Genomic DNA, 20196 nt, shown 5'->3' on the forward strand with positions numbered 1-20196 from the left:
GATTTTTCAGTAACATATTTAAATGCTGCACTTCATATTGAAGGTGGAAGTCTGGGGGTGGAGGGGTAAATCAGATAACTGTAAATCTAGAGACAGTTAAAGGTGATGGATGAGGGCACAATGGCAATGAAGACACAGCTGCAGATCCCCCTGGGACCATATATCTGGAATAAGGACTGGTGTGTTCCTGTAACTGCTGTTCAAATCCACATGCCCCCATGCCCCCTCATCTCTCTCTCTCTGCAAGGCATGAGGTTTGTTGGTTTAAGTTCCTTTCCTACACACCTTTTCCATCAGCTCATGAAATATTCATCTCTTGCACCCAAGCTATTCTTCCCCTTCCTTTCTGTGAAGCAGGCCACAAACTCCATTTCAGCATCCCTCATGTCAGCACTCCCTCAAAAAGTTCCACCTGTACATTCAGGTTCCCAGTAAAATCTAGCTGTGTCTTTCCTAATCCTGTTCCCGTGGTCTCACTGTGGTACACTCCAGAGCTTTAGACAACTGTAACTCAGAAGTTCCTAGCTCTTATCTATGTGATCACATCATGAATGAGATCGATTTTTATCTGTGGAAGAAATGGCAGTAAGTCACTGCTTCATTCTCTACATCAGGCAGGAGACTATATGCTGGGAATCAACTCTTTTCTATCAGAGCTAACCAGATTACAGTGATAAGAAAGGGCACTTTAGGGAATGCCAGACAAAGGACCACAATGGTACACACGTTAGCAATAAAGTTCCTTACCTGGAAGGATGGGACTCCAATGGCATGTTCTGCTGCCCTTCGTACTGCTGCACCAGTGCCCGGACACTCCAGTAGGGGTTTTCAATCTCCTCATCCATGCTGCTATTTCTGGAAATAATAATCATAGAATGAGGGAAGCCTCACCTGACTGATAGGAGCAGAAATCTTGTCTCCCAGAAGGAGGGTAGTAAAACTAATGCATGGAAGGTAAGAAGGAGGGGACAGCTAGAAAACTGCCAATTAAGAAAATTCTCCTATCAGGGAGCTCCATCCCATCTTCTTGGTGTGAGGGAAACACAGGCAAACAGGCCCTCCCCTTTTAAACTCATCCCTAATTCTGTGACTAGAAAACTACAAAAGCTCTGGGAAGGCAAGGAACAGAACAGAATTTGCAAATAGCACAAACACTGGCTTTTCTGAAGAACTCCTGGCCCAAGGCCTTTGCAAAAGAAAACTTTACAATTTAATTTTTCAACAAAATATACCATTTCAACCTCATTTCCAAATTGCTTCATGGGTACTCCCTTGAGCCAATATAATATGGGCAAATGACCTTCAGCTGTGTAAAATTAAACCCTCAATAGACCACTATCTGGCTTCCATTTAAATGTCATTACTATTATTATTATAATCCACATAGCACCTTTTGCAAGTGTTAAATGTGCTTTTCAGAATTACACATTCCTTCTGCATATGGATCATCTCCCTTCATTATCACCAGAACTCCTCCACTTCATGGTAGACTGCATCAGCTGATTAACAGCACACAACACTCTGCATCTGCCTATATAGCAGTAAGCATAACACTGGGATGAACAGCAATGCAAGACAGAATGGACTTGTACCACAGGCTCAATGCCTCAATCCTAGAAGTAACTGCTCCCAGATCTGTAACCAGTACCTGTAGTTAAGACCTTACTTTTGTTTCACTTGAAATGAGAAAGGCTCCAAGTAGACAGTACCAGGAAAGGGCACTGTGCTCAGCATGAAATGGGGAAAATGAGGCAGCAGAGTTGCCTCTGCCTTGGCCATAAAGAACTGTTCTTTTCCACTGAGATAACACAGACCCAGCAGCTATTTTGCTGTAAAACCTGAAAAGAACCTGGGATACCTGTAGTCTTCATCATGAGGCAGCCAGGCTAGGTCAGTACTCCCCTTTATTAAGCCACTATCTATTTAGGTTTCAGTGAGACCGCAGCAGTTTGTGTCTGCACAATAGGAGAGCTATCTTACACCAGCAATCATCAGGATAAAGAGGCATCTATTTTAAAAGAAATTACGTCCATCTGCTAACATGACCTGACCTCACATAACCAGGGAAAACTCATTACCTCTGTCTGTGCCGGAAAACATCCCGGCCGGATTGCAAGACATCTTGACGAACATCTGCCAGAGCAGCTACCGCCCCTTGGGCCACTGCAGCAGCTGAGCGAGGCCTGTGACTGGCAGACGATGCTGACAAGCTCTTCCCCACCATGCCAGCAGGGCTATGATTCATTGCTCTCCCAGAGCCTGGTTTGAAATGAGCAGCTAAGGCCAGGATCAACCTCATGATAGATTTCAAGTTCCCATCAACAATATCTGCAAAATGCAAATAAAACCAAGGACAATGCCATTAAGATGAAGTCCCACAACAGCTGTATCTGACCAACAAGCATGAATATGATTAAACCCAATGGGACCATGCCAGTAAACAAGGACTATGCAAAAAGGACTGCATTACAGCACTGATGCTTAGCTCTGCTTGTTTTGTACAGAGCAAACTGACTGCCACCTACATACCACAAGTTTAAATGCTTTTAACAGACCTCAGCCTTCCCTCTATGGCCATTTCCAGCTAACAATCCAGTAGGTTATGTGACAGCACATGATAATTACTGAATGCTCACTGAAGACTACCACTGTACTAGTAGTCACTTCAGTTAGCACATGGGGTTTGCTTTTTTTTTTAATACTAAAGACCAGAGAACAGCAATGTATTTCTTTAGCAATAACATCCTGTACCATAAACTGTTTGTAGCACCTTGCAAATGTTAACTAGTCAGTTTTAAAAATATCACACTAGGCATTTCCCCCAGCATACAGACTAGCTCAAACACATTGATCTCAACTTCACTGCAAAGATCAGCCATTCTTTCAGACTAGGATTTCTCAAAACAATTCATTCAACTGAGATACTCTCAAAGTCCATTAAAATAATAGGAATAGGGTTTCCAAATACCAAAGGTAGACTAAAAGAAAATAAAAATTATAAGTGCTGGAGGCATAAAGGCTGGTTATTACTCGTTTTATTATCTGAAAAATTAGAAATAGCCAAAATAAGTCACAGTGACTATTACCTCTATGTCATTTGTGGAGAACATGAAGCCAGAAGTTTGTGTAAGTCAATGTCAGAACTATGACCAGAGCTCTGGAGCATGTGTCCCAGAGTCTGGTGCCTGTATCCTATCCTATGACCACATGACATCATTTCATTGCATATTCAGGTTGATACCTTTGCTTCTGTAAGACACTTACCAATACTGCTGTCATTTCTATAGTCATGACCTCATAAGACAACTTGCAACATTACTGAAAGAAACAGTGCAGCCTCCAATCTGCCAGTAGCAGTACTGTGAGAACAGTACTCATTACCCTATATTTAAATTCTAAGCCTCTCACTAAGGCCTATAAACCAACAGTTTCTACTCTTCTGCTAACAACAAGGGTCATGCACTCCATGTAGTCTGTCTCAGCATTCTTCCTCTCTTTCTCATCTGAAGGGCCACAGCCAGTCGGAATTGTATCCCCTCTCAGTACAGTCATCAAACAGTAAGGGTCAGGGCCTGTCTTCTACCCCATAGATCTACACACATGCCCCAGAAATCCTTGTGATATCTGACTAAACCATGCCATAGACATGTGATTTTGCATATTGGGTCTCCTCCTTTTTTACAGGCCATGCAAAACAGCATCACAGGCTTCCAGTGGACCAGAAATATTTTTCCCATGGCTCATTTCACAGTACCAGGTTTACATGTCCTTTTAGTGAAAGATTCTGAGTCTGCATTCCTCATTACACCATTACTTGATCTTCTGACTGCTCAATAGGAAGAGAAAAGGCACTTTTGCATCTGCGCACTGTGCTGCTACCAAAAGCAGTCAAGAACACAGTATCATTCAACCCAAAACCTGTTACTAAACCACAGGAGGAAAAAACGCAACACTCTGCCACAAACCAATACATTATCTGTTTGATATGAAGCAAACACAGAAACAGGCCTTCAACAGATAGACGTATCTGTGGCGACTGCCAGGGGCACATACCTTTTGCTGAAGTCTGATGCATGCGGATCTTTTTTGATGCCACAAACTGTAAGACTTTGTCCACATTTTCCCTCATCTCCTGCTGGCTGGTGGGGTTGACCTGAATGCCATTCAACTTCTCACCAGCTAAAGGAGTGAAAAAACTTCATTAGCGAAGAACTGAACCACTTGGCGCTGTCACAGGAATTGCTAGAGGTGTAGACCTGATCTTATCTCTTGTCTGGGTACCACAAGAGGCACACATAGCTTCTTGTCCTGCTTATAAGGTATCCGGTACCAAGAATAACTAGGTTGGAGACTGTATCGGCTTTACGTGGCAAGAACAGAGTGGTTACAAGGATGGCTTCAGTGAGAAGATGCTAGAAGCGTCCCCCATGTCTGACAGTGCCAGTTGCAGCTGGCTCCAAGATGGATGCACCGCTGGGCAAGGCTGAGCCAATCAGCAATGTTGGTAGCACCTCTGTGATAACATATTTAAGAAGGGGTAAAAACAGCTTGCACAACAGCAGCCAGGAGACAGGAGTGAGACTATGTGAGAGAAACAACTCTGCAGACACCAAGGTCAGTGAAGGAGAGGGAGGATGGATGTGCTCCAGGCAGGGAAGCAGAGATTCTCCTGCAGCCCATGGTGAAGCCTATGGCGAGGCAGGCTGTGCCTCTGCAACCCATGGAGCTCCACACTGGAGCAGATCTGCGCCTGCAGCCTGTGGAGGACCCCACACCAAAGCAGGTGGACGTGCCTGAAGGAGGCTGTGACCCCATGGGAAGCTGGAGCTGAAGCAGGCTCCTGGCAGGACCTGTGGGACCCATGGAGAGAGGAGCCCACATAGCAGCAAGTTTGCTGGCAGGACTTCACACCCCACAGGGGACCCATGCTGGAGCAGTCTGTTGCTAAAGGACTGCACCCTATGCAAAGGACCCATGCTGGAGCAGTTCATGAAGAACTGCAGCCTGTGGGAAGGGCCCATGTCGGAGAAGTTCGTGGAGGACTGTTTCCCCTGGAAGGGACCCCACACTGGAGCAGGGGAAGAGTGTGAGCGGCAGAGACAACATGTCATGAACTGACTGGAACCCCCATTCCCTGACCCGCTGCGCTGCTCAGGGAGAGAAGGTAGAGAATTCGGGAATGAAGTTGAGCCCAGGGGAAAAGGGATTATCTCAGCAAGCATGTCACTCTTTCAAAAATGACACGCACTAACACCATTCCTCTACAAGGTAAATCCTTTCCTAACTCCATTCCAAACCTGTGGGAGTTAATATGGTCCCTGACAGGTTCTAGCACATCTCTTGCAACTGTCTGCTTATACATAAGGACTTCAATAGAATTGCATTTATGATTTGCTTTATGGTTGTTTTCTTTTAAAGTCACTCCTCCCCCCATCCTGCAAGCTCTGATACCGTCATTAACATCTGCCAGTATGCCTGACAGATGTCAGAGCCAAGGCCAACCTCTTCTACACAAGATCTAAAACTTCAAGATGAAAAATGGTGCCATCTGGCATTACTGACCTACAATCTCAATAAGGAAAGCAAGAATGACTCCATCTCGGAGATCTTGTCTCAGGTCTTGGACTGGCTTTATGGCTGGCTTCTTCTTCAGCTGGGAATTCACCCAGGCCACATATGCCTGTAGTTGTTGCTGAAAATAGAAAGCAAAATGTTTGCACATCATTGCCATTTCAGGGGGAAGCTGCACAGCTTTCACTTTTGTCTTTCATCTTCACAGATACTGTGTTTTGCCGTTGAAAACAAACACCAATGGTCTCATCCCAAAGCCTCCTGAACCCTGACTTCACTGTACACTGTGATGCAGCTCCCTCCACGCCAGGAAGAGCATGCAGGCAGCAGGACAGGACTCATGATCTAAGCACAGCTGAGAACAGAGCTTTACATTACATTTAATCTAAGTTGATGCCAAACCAATGCTGTCACCCCTTCATTTTTCTTGGTGCCAAAATAGGCTCGCTCACAGCATTTAGTGTCCCATCCACACTATTTTCTTCCACATATCAAGAAAGTAGAAAACCCACAATGCAGAAGCAAGAAACCCTGTGTTATTTCCCATTAAACTATGCCATCTACCATAAGAAACAACCAGGACAGATTTCCTGGATGACACAACAGCCTCCCTCCTTAACACTCCCAGCATAGCTCACTTCTTCATGCTTGTTCATGCAACAGGGAAGAAACACTCTGTTGTACAGCCCCCTTCCTCCATTTCCTGGGAGCTGCATCAGCATTTCTAATGGCCCAATGTCTATTTCTGTACATGTAGAAGCTGGCTCGCCACAGCACTTAACACCTGCAAGACCTGACAGCAAGGAACACTGCCTTTCCAGCAGGTCATACTGGATGCTGCTTCATATAGCTGTGTGTGTTGCCACAAGGGGAAGACCCAGGAAACTGAAACTCAGGCTTCTGGTCAGTGTGAGGACCCATTTGGCCTAAGTCACTGAAAGGCAAAAAGCAGATACACATGACCTTTCCCTTTCCATCCACCTCTCGGTAGCACTTCCATGGCTAGTAGGAGCACTGGTAACACTGGAATCCCTTTGGGCAGTTCTGGTGTGGTACATAGAAGGTAAACAAACTGATCCATTTATGAGATTACCTCCCTTTTCACTAAGCTTCCCATTATTCTGCCGATGCAGCAGGTTTTAAGTCTCCATTCCATATTATCTCAGCAATGTCAGTCAGAGTTTATGCTTTTACAGCCCAACGTCACAATCTGATCACAGCTTCACTCTTAATTATCCTGACATAGGAAATCCAACTTTAATCACACCATGGTTTGGTCTGCTGGTTCAGAAAGGTGACTGGACCTGTATTTAAACAGTTCCGCTCACTCAGCGGAGGGCTGGAGAGCAGAACAGAGGAAATGAGCTTGTGGGACTACCTGATGGCTTTTGAAAAAAAGGAAGCAGAAGTGGCAGATCTGATGCATGCTTGCTGGAGCAGACGTAGCCTGTCATGTGCATCACATTTGCATGCTCTTCTTCGGCTGTAATGGCAACGATGCATGTCAGTTTTGCCTGCCTAATTTCAGAGGTCTTCATTTTCTACTTAATGCAACCGGGAATTGTGGACAATCAACAAGCCTTGACTCACTCTCTCACACAAGTTGATGATCCTGTGCTAATTTTCAGAACAGCAGTGGTAGCTCTTGCCAGATGCAAAAAGCACTCTCACCTCTTGCAACTGTATTTTAACTGATGATGTGGGCACTGAGGTTCAGTCTCACAACAGCCCAATGCCAGAGGAGCCAGAGAGACCACAAGCCATCTATCACAGAGATTCAATAAAGCTTTAATTTATTCAAACAAGTACCAGAGAAGAGAGGCAGGTTTGTTTATTGTAATGCAGTGTCATTATAGAACTAAATTCAGAAGTAAAGATGTACCAAATAGGGTTGCAGCATGAAAACTGCATCTGAAGTCTATGTAATTTAGGGAAATAATCTTATCACTGTTGTGTTTACTACCTTGTTGTAATTTTTCAAATCGTTTCCAAAGTCGTAAACTGTTATATTGTACTAATTCCACAAGGGCATAGCTCCTTCCAGCCTACAGAAAATTTTAAATTTTTATAGGAGTCTATATAGTTCTTCCGTTCAGATACTTCTGTTTCCAACCAAAGGAAAAATAGACCCTTTCACTAAGCAGCTTGTTTTCTATTTCTTTTCTCTGAACACTGTTCATGCATTCATAAGAAAGCATTTTTGGCAAACTTTTAGCCTCTATTTCTTAAAAGCACAAGAAGGTTGACGCGTTGTTGTTGTTAGAAAAACAAAAGTCACTACTAAAACCCAGTGCATTTACATTTCAAACAATTATTACTAAAAGGAGGATTTTGAGACAATGGAATATGAATGTCACCATTACAAAGTAATTTCATACCAGTAGCTGCTGTAATACTGCAGGCTTGCATTTCATTACCAGACTTACTTTGTTGTTTGGTTGGTTGTTTTTGCTTTTTCTTCCCCCACTAAAAGCCTAAGATTTTCCTACAGAAGTTCAGACAGTTGGACCAATCAGCATTTCCTGATTTTGTATCAAAAAACTAGAAGATATAATGACTTTAGCAAGAAACTTGGATTGCTGCAAAGCTAAAAACCCAGGGAGTAAGCTGTCACCTGGCAGCTGATGTAACAGGGTGACTGACCTTACCAAGAAAATAACACATATAAAAGTTTATTGACCTAAAAATGGCAAAGTGGTGTTAAATGCATGAAGGAACAAAGCCCCCAAGCTGCTCAGCAAAAATCCTAATAGCAATTTTTAAGCTAGCGAGTCAAAAATGCTTTGCTTCACCACTCCCTATAGCTTCCCCATCAGCTGGCATGAACTGTGCAGTAACAAGGACATTGCAGGCCATACTTTGAAGCCCTACACCTCCAACAGAATCACAAGGCCTTAATCCACAGCCACAGATTCAGTTTAATGAATCAAACCCATAAAGACAGTAAAACACTTGTTTCACTCCCTCAGAATTCCATGTTTCAAAACCCAAGACAGCTATCTCAGTTCACACAGGACAGCCCTAAGTACTACCACAGCAACATGATCTGCTACTTGGATGGACATCATTCATGGCATCTATTCTGGAAAGTACTCTGGGTATCTTCCAGCACAGAGAAAACAAAAATTTGCTAGGATGTATTCTGCCACAAGAACAGCAGCTCTACACAGCCTATTCTATCCCATAAAAATACTCCCTAGCCTGCGCTTTTTGCTTATCCACAGAAATACACCAAAAAACACATGCTCCATCACCATTTGTGGCTGCAGGCATCCCAGCTCAGACGATACGTGTGCCATAGGCAGTCTCACATTGGTCTCCGCTCCTCTTAGTCAACAAGAGTCCAAGGAGGAGAGAAAGGAGGTTGGGAACAAACAAGGAGGTGGACGACACATCTCAAAAATACTCCTCCTTTCCTTTTCCAAGACCCCTGTGCTTTCACACTGCTTCCTGACAGAGTACGACATCACATTTTGTGCCTTCTAAATAATTAGCAAAGAGAGGCACTAATCTCAGAGGCAGAGCAAAGAGGAGAACACAACCCAGACTAAGAGATGCAGAGTGAGCCTTTGTGCCTAGGAGACTGGACCCAGCAGTCCCCCAAACCTGCTCAGGTCCCTTGCCCTGACAGCTGCTCAAATTCTTAGCACTCCTCTTGTTTAACTTTTGTCTTTCTACTTGAGGGGAAAGATCCTGTGGGACCTATTACACCAATTCCTGTGATAATGCAACTATGCTACACAGCTTCCTGCAGAACTGCCAAACTTCACAGGATTGAACAAATCCCTAGAGCCTCCCCTTGTTGGTTTATAACCTGGTATGGCTGATAGCTATATCCAAGAGCAATCAGAGAGGGAACAGCTATTGTTCTATCTAGCTCATCCTCTTCCTTCATAATAATTTAATAATAAGCTAAATAATTCTTCCTTCAACCACTGACCACTCAGGAGTTTTCTGCTTCTCCCTACATTTTGGTTTGAGCTTCTGTTAAGCCAAATTTTACACTTGATGGGGCTCACACCACTCTACCCTGCACCCGTATTGCTTTCAAAACCAGGATTTTTAGAAGAAAAACATATCAGCCTAGTCTAAGATTTACTATGCAGAGCACACATTATTAGGATTATGGTGGAGTTAAGCTTAAGCCTATTTATGCTAACACAGCTTTGTGTTCCAAAAAAAGGCCACGTTTAGCTGTACCTCGCAATGGGAAGAGTAGCTCCCTTACCTGAAGGAAGTTGGAGCCCAGATTGCTTCAGCTCCTACACAGATCATTGTAGGGTGTATATTCAAGTCACTCTGGAAACCTTAGAATACTTTGCAGGGCATGAGAAGATTTTTAAAGCAAGGTACTAGGAGCCATCTGCAGTTGTAAGGAATTTCCCAACTTACGGGCACTTCTACTGGCAAATTACAGGTTAACACTTCAGTAAGCACAACACATCTCAGAGTAGGATTTTACTTTAGAACACTTACTCAGCACATACCCTGAAGAAGTGCCTCAGACCTACTGGTTATAGAAAAACAGCTGTAGAGGTCAGGAGCGTATATCTTTGTGCTTTCAATTGACAGCCAATGACACGCAGGAAGAAAACACCCTTCCAGGGTCAGCACATTTTTCTCAGCAGCTGTGGCTGTGATCCCTTACTGATAATTACAATTAAGTGTCATTATCTAGTATTTTCCACAGGTGGAAGAAAAGCAGCAGCTCTACTGCAAATCTCCTGCCCATTGTAGGTGTCCTTGCTATTCTCATTTAACCAGTGCAATTCACCACCTGCCTCTTAGGGCTCGTGTTTCTCCCTGCTCAACCATCAATCAGTCCAGTCTGCCTGACAGTAAATATAGGTAGATCACAATGCCTTGATATGCTATTCTGTCCTTTATTATCAGTGCCATCTACATTACACTGTATTAGGTTAATTTTCACCTCTTCTGAGATTAGAGTATTGCACATTTTGAAATTGGCCAAATCCTCATTCTTGAACAAAATCATTCTTTAGCAGGCAGATGCCTCCGGAGGGCCTGACCTCCTTGCTATCATGTTACAGTAGACTCCCATGACACAATCTGCTTCTAGGACTTTTCTGTGTTCATTTGACGAATTTGAATCTGTCCTTATTGTTGGATTTAGGGAGTCAGCCTGGAAGAATAATGTTGCTCATAATCTTTACTCTGCTTTTCCTTTATACCCTATGGACACTGCCCAAGCAGCGGGTCTAACAAGGTCAATAGTAATAGCCCTCATGCTATGAGGTTGGACCCAGTATGAAAGGCATTTTGGTGTCCTGTCTGTTCAGAGCACTGAACCAAATGTCTGGAACAGAGCAGACAAAGCAGAGCAAAGCTCAAAGGCTAGCCTAATTGCATCAGGATGTAATGTTTAAAGCCTTATATGATTTCTAAGCTTTATGACATTAGCTTAATTAGATGGGAACTGTAATTTTCCATCCAGTGTTCCTCCATTCAATATTTTTTTTGTTTGTTTGAGCAGACCTTTGTAGAAGCAGAAAATAAAAACTCACAAGCAAAGAAAATGTTTCTCTCTGCTCTCAAAGCCAGCAGAAGATTTTTCTTTCTCAAAATTGTTGCTTAACTGTGATTCAGGCTGTTTAATGTACTGAGATAGCTCCTGATACATCCAACAGCCAACACTACTCAATTGTGACCAGAGTGAGGCCAGAATGACCATATGCACCCACAAGACTCCTCTTTCATAGAACTCTTACTTTAAAGCAGGAGGTGAAATTTCATTCAAAATAACTTTTGGTCTGATGTGTATTTTCCAAGTCTTGTATAAACAGCCTGTCTCAAGCACAGAAGATGCCTCAATACAGCAACACAGTTTGGAAAAGGAGGCACCCGTGCAATCTGGTGCACACCAGGAGACAGAAATAGCGTGTGAGCTGCAAAAGACCAGGAGCTCCTTAACCCTTCACCCATATCTGAGTGAAAACATGGACATTTCCAACACCCTAACATGTCTGGACAAAGATTTTTCACTGATCTGCTGAGACCCAGAAAGTAGGATTATCCTGAAGTCTTGATTAAATTCTAGCCAGTACATATCTTCTATAACTTCTAAGGTCAATTTCAAAGACTCAAGCAGCACAAACCTTTGGGAGAAGCACCCAGCTATGTGCTTAACCCATGCTATGTTCTAGGCACACTCAGTTTGATTTTCCTTGTTTTAATATAAACCGTTTCTTCGGTTCAGTGAATTCACCTTAAGCAATAGCCACCTGTTTCTCTAGCCAGACTCAAGAATATAAAGGCCAGTCTTCTGCCTTCTGACCTCTTAGTCCAGACAACATTTTTGAAACCACTGAGTCTGACTACCATTCATTGACTATTCAGGTTTGTGCAAAGATTTTAGAAAGCAAGTGCCTGCAACTTCAGAAGGCTTTGGCCAGATCCTTAGAAATACTTTAGAGACACTCCTGTCATCCTGGGTGTCCAGAACAAATACAAAGAATTAAATCCTCCTCTCTCTATGTAGCTTCCTAAACATAGATCTCGCACAGGAACTGATACTGCCCTTCATTCAGAATGTCAGGATGGGAAGAACACTGTCTTCATCTCCAGAGGGAGAGGCGCAGCAGTTCTGGCAGTACTGCTGGGTTGAAATGACAGCTGCCTGTGGCATCCTGGCTAAACTACCACTTGTTACTGGGAGAGGAACAAGTATCTGGTCTACTAAGAGAGCAGCTCACTGTCAGACCTTCAGATGCCAACTCAAGTGCTAGAAGGTCTGTGAAGTTTAGAGCTGAAGGTGTATTTCACCTGTTGCCTGAATGCAAACAATAGCAAGAATTTCCAGAGTGCCCAGCTGTCCAGCAGGACATGTAATTTTTGACTGCAAAGTCTTCCATATCTTTCACAGTCCTTTACACATTAACAGGAAGAGCTTAAGTATTAAAGAGCAAGGCCCAGTTCCATTCAAACTGCCTAAATTCTTTACACCACTTTGATTTTACTTCTTCTTGTACAGCCAATAGCTGTCATGCTCCATTCCAGAGACATACAACATTCAGTACAGTAATTCTTAGCTGTGCTTATATGTACTGGTATTTTACTCATTTAGTGTTGCATTTTAGAAGACATTTGGAAGAGCCTAGTAGATGCAAATGTAAGTTCTTTTTAAACAGCTCATGAAGCCAGCAGCACCACTCACATCTGAAAGACAGTTATGCTCAGTAGTTTGTTGCAACCTAATAATAACTAACCTTGAGTCTACTCCCAATAAACTGTGCCTAGGTGGACAAATGGAAAGAAATGCATGTATGACAGCTTTTTATCTCTGTAGAACCAAAGAGTTATTTAATTTGTGCAGAACAAAAGCCTGATGATTCAATTTTCCCTTTTCATATAAGAAAAATTTTCCTTCTATTGATCTTTTGCCAAGACATATTGTTGCTGTCAGACAGTGATCTTACTTGTGCCATCTGCCAGATAGGGGCATTTTTGTGAGTGGCATCTAACTGTGCTTTCTTCAAACAATAATTTTGCCTATCACTGTCATAACACCACATGCAAGCATTCTCCCTGCAATTAATCTGTTTTCTACCTATACCTCCTTTAACTCCAATCTCCTGTTTGTAAAAATCCTGGGATCACTCACTATACCTTCCACACCCACAGTGGCATTTCTGTGCACCCTTTTTATGTTCAGAAATCTGAAGATGGTATCTGTTCCTTAAACACATTCACTATCATTGCAGGCAGCAAATACTCCAGAAGTCTACCAGACAGAAAGTAATGTAAAATGAACCTTGCTAGGATGTATTCCTTTGCATCAACAGTCAAATATCTATGCCCCAAAATGCTACTGCCATTTGAAGCCACGTTGCTGCTTTAGGGACAATTTCTGGCACTTAAGCAGGGTGTTTTAGTGTCTCTGTATTTTCCCCAATCTGGTATTTTGAGGCCCTTTTCTCACACAGGCAGTGTTTCTGTGTAAGCATACACGCAAAAAGCTGAGCCACAAGAGATCTTTTACTGTAAACTGCCAGTAGTTTGGAGCACATGATTCACTCTGAATTATCAAATGATTCCACTACACCCAGAGAAAGTCTAAGGTCTGTCAAAACAAGTTGCACTGAAACATTCCCTGATGTTTCAGGAAAGAAAAGGAACACTGTTCCTTATTTAGCAAAATGCAGTCACTAGCCCTCTACAGACAGGGAGAAGAAGCTTTGTGAAGAGGCTGAGCACACAGCATGACTGAATAGTGCTTTTTGCAGGCAAGAACCTTTCATATGAAGAAAAGGGGAAGGGACACCCAGTGAGGTTGCTTGGTCCAGGATGAAGGGCATTAAAGGCACACTTAGCAGACAGACTCTGTTCCTCATTCTGCCGATGACTTGTGAATTTGGCAGCCCACTTTACCTCTGTGTGCCTCAGTTCCTAGCTCTCAAGCAGCTGTATTAATTTTTCAGTTCCATGTAAAATGCTTTGATAACAATAAATGTTTGACTGTTGCTGTGCAAATGCACTATAACAGACCCTGCCAAAGGACAGCCACTGCTATACAACCAGGTAATAGCCTGGCTTAGACATACAGTGAACCTCAGGCAGGGATTGAATCCTAACTGCTCAACCCCTAATCCTATATAACAGCAAATATATCCTTCCCTTGCTGATAGTCCTATTGCTGGCCAGGCACAGGGGCTTTGGGAAAAATTGATAAGAATTCCTGCTAGAGCAAGCAATCATCTGCTAAAGTACATCTCCATGTAAATGCAGCTGGGGGAAGCCTCCGCTGTGTTTTCTGATGTCTGTACTTGACGCTTAGCAGAATTACAGTGCAGCAGCTGCCCAGTCTCTTGCAGACCAGACAAGCAACCTGGCAAGGTTCAGGTGGCACAGATCCCAGCCTTTCTCACTCTGGTCAGGCTTTAAACAAGAGTACCTGACCATTCCATGGCTTTAACAGTGTAGAGTGGATGTAAAATACTAGCGGACTCATACCAAAGCTGATGTGAAATGAGACTTGGCCCTATTATGTGGAAAACAGCAGCATCTCTAAAGAGCTTCATGTAATTTAGTGAAACCCAGGCTCTGAGGGATTCGATACTACAGAGAGCATTTAGTTAGAGGCTGGTCCCAATGGGCTGAACTGAACAAGGGAGACTGCAGTCAAAACAGCTCTCTTCATAGCGAATCCTATTAGCTATAAATAGCACTCATTGCAAGGCAAGGCTGAGTGCAAGTTTCTTCTGCTAACATTGCAGTAGCAGAGACATTATCACAGATCATGCATGTTACACAAAGGGGAACAGAACAGCTGCCAGAAGACAGTAGCAAGTCTATACTGCCAGAAAATTACTTCAACCAGAAAAGCAAACCGAAATCAAACCCAGGTCATTTCCCACAACAAGGATTTAGATCTCACATATAGGATGCCACCTAATCATCTCAAGTCCACCAACAGATACAGCAAACCTTGAAGAGTGAGGGAGAGAGACTGCATGTGTGGGAAATCCAAGAAATACCTACTGCAGATGCCACTCAGCTAAAAACCCACTATTTGAGGGAAAATATTACATGAAGCACTTGGTGAGGGGGCAGGCAATGAGAAGCCCAGTAGGTAGGGAGAGAACACAGAGCCCTACCTGCACTGCACCACTTCCTGTATGCATACCGCTGAGGAGTAGCAGTTCTCACATAGCAAAATGTGTAGCTATTTCCCCATGTAAACAGAGCCTTATGCAGTAACCTTGCATTTCACTTTGCTGCTGTTGGGAGACCCTGATTTCCAAACAACCTCTGCTTGGGCTCTTAAAAATTTCACTCTCTGGAGAGGAGCCAATCCCAGGCCTCTTGTTCAACGTAATCTCAGAAGGAAAAAATAGCTATTTCAAATGACACAAGCAACTACATAATTAAGATTGCCAGAGAAAATGATCTTCCAACTTGAAAAGCAGAAGTGTATTATTGTTAAAATACAGACACATTAATCTCTTGGAGCTGTCAGGCCTATTTCTGACACGTTTCTGTATGCCACATCTGTTTTAAAGAAATGACAGAAGTGTGAGCGCACATCTCAAATAAACTGCATTTCCTCAAGGAGAGGGCACAAGCTGAGGCCACATGGACAGAGCCACCACAGAGATGACCCTGCCTTCTATGGTTTCCATGCATTATAAACCACTGCTTTTAGCAACCATACATACCCATGCCACCATCCAGCTGTGGAACTGAATTATTTAGCTGCCTCAGAGCAGCGTAAGTCTCAATAAAGAGCAGGGAAACACCTTCAAGGCAGGGTGGTCCATTAATGAGAAAAGGACAGGAGCTGTGTGATGCTGACAGGGGAGGCATTTCAACATTAAACAAAAGTCATCCTCCTTTAGATGTCTGCAGGTGATACTGTCCACAGCGTATTTTTGCCAGGGACTCTGAAAGGAAAAGGAAATACACTGGCCTGAATTTGCAATTTACAGGGCCCCTTTAGCATTCTGTGATTATGTTCATCATGGAGAAAGCATCAAACATGATTTGTGAAGCAGAACAGGCATTAGCTGCAGAAGGGACAATTATGCTGCATTCTCCATCCCCACTCGAGAAATAATGAGGTTGATGGGGTGGCTGTCAGCCAGCAGGATGGACAGATGGGGAAAAGAATGCAACAGAACAAAAGAAACTTGCCTGTAGCATCTTGGCTGCGTTGGGTAACTTTCCAGGCATGGATTATTGACCAAAAGTGCAAGATAGAGACACACAATCAATATCCTTAGAGAAACTGGAACTATACCTGGCCTCTAGGTCCCAAGAATGTGTAGGGTTGCACCTGAGTTCCACACGTAAACCTGGGAGCTTGCTAGCAACTTACTTGTGTATGTTAATGCACAGATTTGGAAAGAACACCCTTGTATTTCAAGGTATCTAGTAACCAAAAGAGCCACCTGGCCAGAAAAGATGCTCTTATCAAAAGAACACACAGTGAATCAGCAAGACAATTCCTGCAATACCCCACTTCACTGCTTGTGTTAAATTAAGTCTGATTTTTTATCCTGAATCTGTTTTTATACCCAAACATTAGGTTTAGTAGCCACTCACTTTCAGCCTTCTAACATCAGAGTGCTGTGTTGGGATCAGACACCTTGGGACACTCTTTCACATTCAGAAACTTCTATAAATAAGCACCTAAGGTACAAAGATACAGGGACACAAGGTGGATCAAAACAGAAGGCATGGAATTACAGGGTTTCTCACTCATTTCCAGCTGTGTCCGTGATGTGCATGTCCTTGGCAAGTCACTTAACCTCTCTATACCATAGGTTCTGCACTTTCAAAACTGATTTTACTTTTGTTATAATGTGAAGTGTGTGATGTGGCAGAGAGATCCCAAACGGGAGACATGAGAGTGAACCTGTTTTTATGGTGGGAGAAGGGACTTTTTTCCCCAGCTGTGCAGTCTGTGGGTAAAACCAGACAGTCAGGGTGGGGCTAGCACTGAATGTAAACCTGTTCTTGGCTCCCGTTATTAATTATAATATTAATATACAGGTTACTATTGGCTTATGCTAGAGAAAGATCTGCTGCCCTTGAGCACAGGAAGTGTAAGTTTGAGCTAAAGCAATGCCTTTGCTAGCTGAAAAAGAGACTGAAATACTCTGTGGAGGAAGGGATGGAGTATTTACACAGTTACGAAAAGCAATCAAAGGATGGCTGGCATGAAGCTGTAAGACTTCATACCCAGTTTGTTTTCCCCATAATCACTGGTGCTCTTAAGCGCAGGAGGGATGTTCTCTTTCTGTGAAGAATGGAGTGTGGGGGCAGAACAGTCAGGTGGGGGCTGAGCTTTGCAAGGATGAGGAACCACTAAACATGAGCAAAAATAGGCTGTGCACTCTAAGAAAGACTCAAACACATCAAGAGACTATCCCTGCCACCAGGTGAGAAAGCAAATAGCAGCCACTGTTTAGTTTCAGTACAAGCCCCCACAATTTTCCTTCCTTTTCAGCTTACAGACAGGAAATCATTCTCCAGCATGGTCTGCACAATGCACAGCCAGGCAGTGGCTGCCCAGGCATTTTGTACTGAGTCCATAGAGAGTACAACGGATCTAATTTTTTGTGCACCCTAACGAGGGAAGCCGACAGCAATCTGCACTCCCCATGCAGTTACAGGATTCTCATCTCTGGAATTTCTTGGCACTTCTCACTCTTTATGATTTATTAGTCTCCCTAACAGGAAAATAAGCAAATAAAGAACACTTTTAAAATTATATTTTCCTGACTAAGATGAATTTCAGTCCCCTAGAGATTCAAGCTACAAAACAAGACAGGGAAAAAAAACAGCCAGCCTGCTCTTTGTCAGCCCATCCCAAGAAATGTGTGTCCACAAAGCGGAATTACAGGCTTTCCAACAGCCCTCAGGCATAGAAACTTCATATACTGAGAAGCGGAGTCAATTCTATAAAATAAACTCTGCTCCATAACCTTGCTGCTGTTTATGTTATTTACTGGTACAACAATGAAGCGCTGCAAAGAGAATAAAAACTCTTGAGCTAAAAACACCAGCTGTAAAACAGCCACAAACTCTTAAAAAAACTGCTGCTGATTTGCAGACCCCTGGCTGAGCTGCCCAGTATGCCCTTCTGTCAGCAAGCAGCTCTCCCACCCTGAAACTTTGCTTGTTTTTCTCCTCTGTTTCTCAAAGCACTCAAAGCCCTAGGAGACAACAATTCCTGAGAGGTGCTGCACAAAAGCATACTGCCTTGCCCCGGAAAGGTCTGTGTGAGTCGTGGGACATGCATTTACCTCCGTGAAGCCCTCGTGAAGAATATCCAGTAAATTCCCCCTGGCCAAACAAGTAAGCATTCTCCACAAGCCCACCGACGGACGAGGGTCTCAGAGAACACGGGGCAGATCCTCCAGCTCCAGGCACGACCTCTTCCTCCTCCTCCCAAAGACAAAGAGTTGGAGCTCATCTGGAATCGCATTCATAGTCCCATATGTGCAGCCCGTTACTGCACAGAGATAGTTGAGCCAAAGTCAAGGCTTGCACTGGGCATGCTCGAGAGGGAGCTGCTGGGGGAGTAGCGGGAAAGATGTCATACGGTTCCTATAGAAACGCGTCAGCTTACAAGATGCAGGCCCAGGATTGAGTTGGGGAAACATCTGAAACCCATTTCCAGCAGTTGTACTCACACAAAACCTGCTGCGTAAAAGAGATTTTCAAACCCACCAAACACAGCAAGCCCCGTATGCTCTGGGGGCAGGGAGAGAGTCAAAGAACAGCAAATAGCAGATGCCTTGCCTAGCTAGAAAAGCAAAAGAGAAGGTTGTAAGAGCTGCCAGCTTTAACTCTCAGCAATTGTTCTGCAGCCCCAAAGAAACAGCAGCATTGTCAGCAACCTGGTAGAGACAGGAAGCTGCAAACCAGGCCACAACACAGCTCATAACATTTGCACAGTATTCAGCCATGCTCTAGCTGCCCTGGCAATGAAGTTGAACCAAGGAAAAAAGACAGAAAACTTTCAAACTAGAATTAAATACAATCCCCAGCAAATTTTCTAAATCAATAATAACTGCATTCATTCCAGAAACAAGTGTGTCATATATATGTATATATCTCCAGGCAATCTCTCAAACTTCATCTCACCTTACAGGAAATGCCCAGTAAAAAAAAAAGAAAAAAAGAAAAACCTCTCAGAACAGAGGGAGACACCTTCTGCCAGGGACTCTGGCTGCCAGTCCGCAGAGCAACCCTGCAAGTACTGCCCAATTACATCAGACTGTGCCTTCAGATTTCAAAATATCTGGCCAAGCATTCTAAATGAGACACACATTTAAAAACAAACATGTTTTTCTGTCTAAGTATTGAGGCATCTGGAGGAAAAAGCAGTTGCATTATTTTACCCGTATGGAGATGCAGCTAAAATACAGAAGGACAAGCAACACCTAACTTCCCTCTGTAACCAACCCAAGTCATTCAAAAAGGAGTCAGCCCACACACCTCCATGACATAAGTTTTAAATTATTTATTCATGTTTGCCTTCCCTACTTTTCTTAATTCAGTGGGGATTGACATATTTATGTGTTCATTGTTTGTAATATCACATCTGTTAAGTGAAACAAGATTACTTTGAGGCTTTGCATAAAGTTTTGTAAGCTGTCAATGCTGATGGTTAGTACCTTGATCCAGCTTACTTTTGAGACTCAAAATGCCATTAAATAGACAGCAATAAATATTTATCCCCATTTTTTGTGATTCAAGCAAGTAGCTTATGCCTTTGCAATTTCAATAAAATTTAATAGAAAAACTGGGTAAGTGGTTTCCCCATCAAACAGAAAGTGACCTAATTAAAAAAAAAAAACAAAAACCAACAACCACAAAACACACTCTGAGCCTTTTCTGTAGCCTTTATAATGCTATTCTTGGCTAATAATCTCAAAGAAAAAGTTATATTTATTATCTGTTTTTCAGTGCTACATAGTAAACATACATTCATAGAAGACTTCGGATATTAACAGGGAAGGATGCTGAGGTCATCCCTTCTCTATACTACTTCAGTTTCTGGAACAAAAAAATATTAGCTCCAGATGTACTTCAGTAAAATCAAATGCACTCTGAATGCACAGAAAGAGAGGTTGCAGATGGCTGTTACGTGTTCTC

At 43.1% G+C, this 20196-nt stretch overlaps 1 protein-coding gene across 1 annotated transcript; it reads right to left on the reverse strand.

Annotated features, from left to right (window-relative positions):
- Nucleotides 1–743: 743 nt before the first annotated feature.
- Nucleotides 744–18398, reverse strand: LOC309412949 (dixin-like; the record flags this gene model as incomplete). Its single annotated transcript, XM_082010002.1, has 5 exons — nt 744–855; nt 2079–2328; nt 4054–4179; nt 5563–5692; nt 18339–18398. 5 exons carry the CDS (start codon nt 18396–18398, stop codon nt 744–746), a joined length of 678 nt encoding a protein of 225 aa, XP_081866128.1.
- Nucleotides 18399–20196: the final 1798 nt, after the last annotated feature.

Source organism: Phaethon aethereus, assembly GCF_964289735.1.
Source record: "Phaethon aethereus genome assembly, chromosome: 23".
Taxonomy (NCBI): Eukaryota; Metazoa; Chordata; class Aves; order Phaethontiformes; family Phaethontidae; genus Phaethon; species Phaethon aethereus.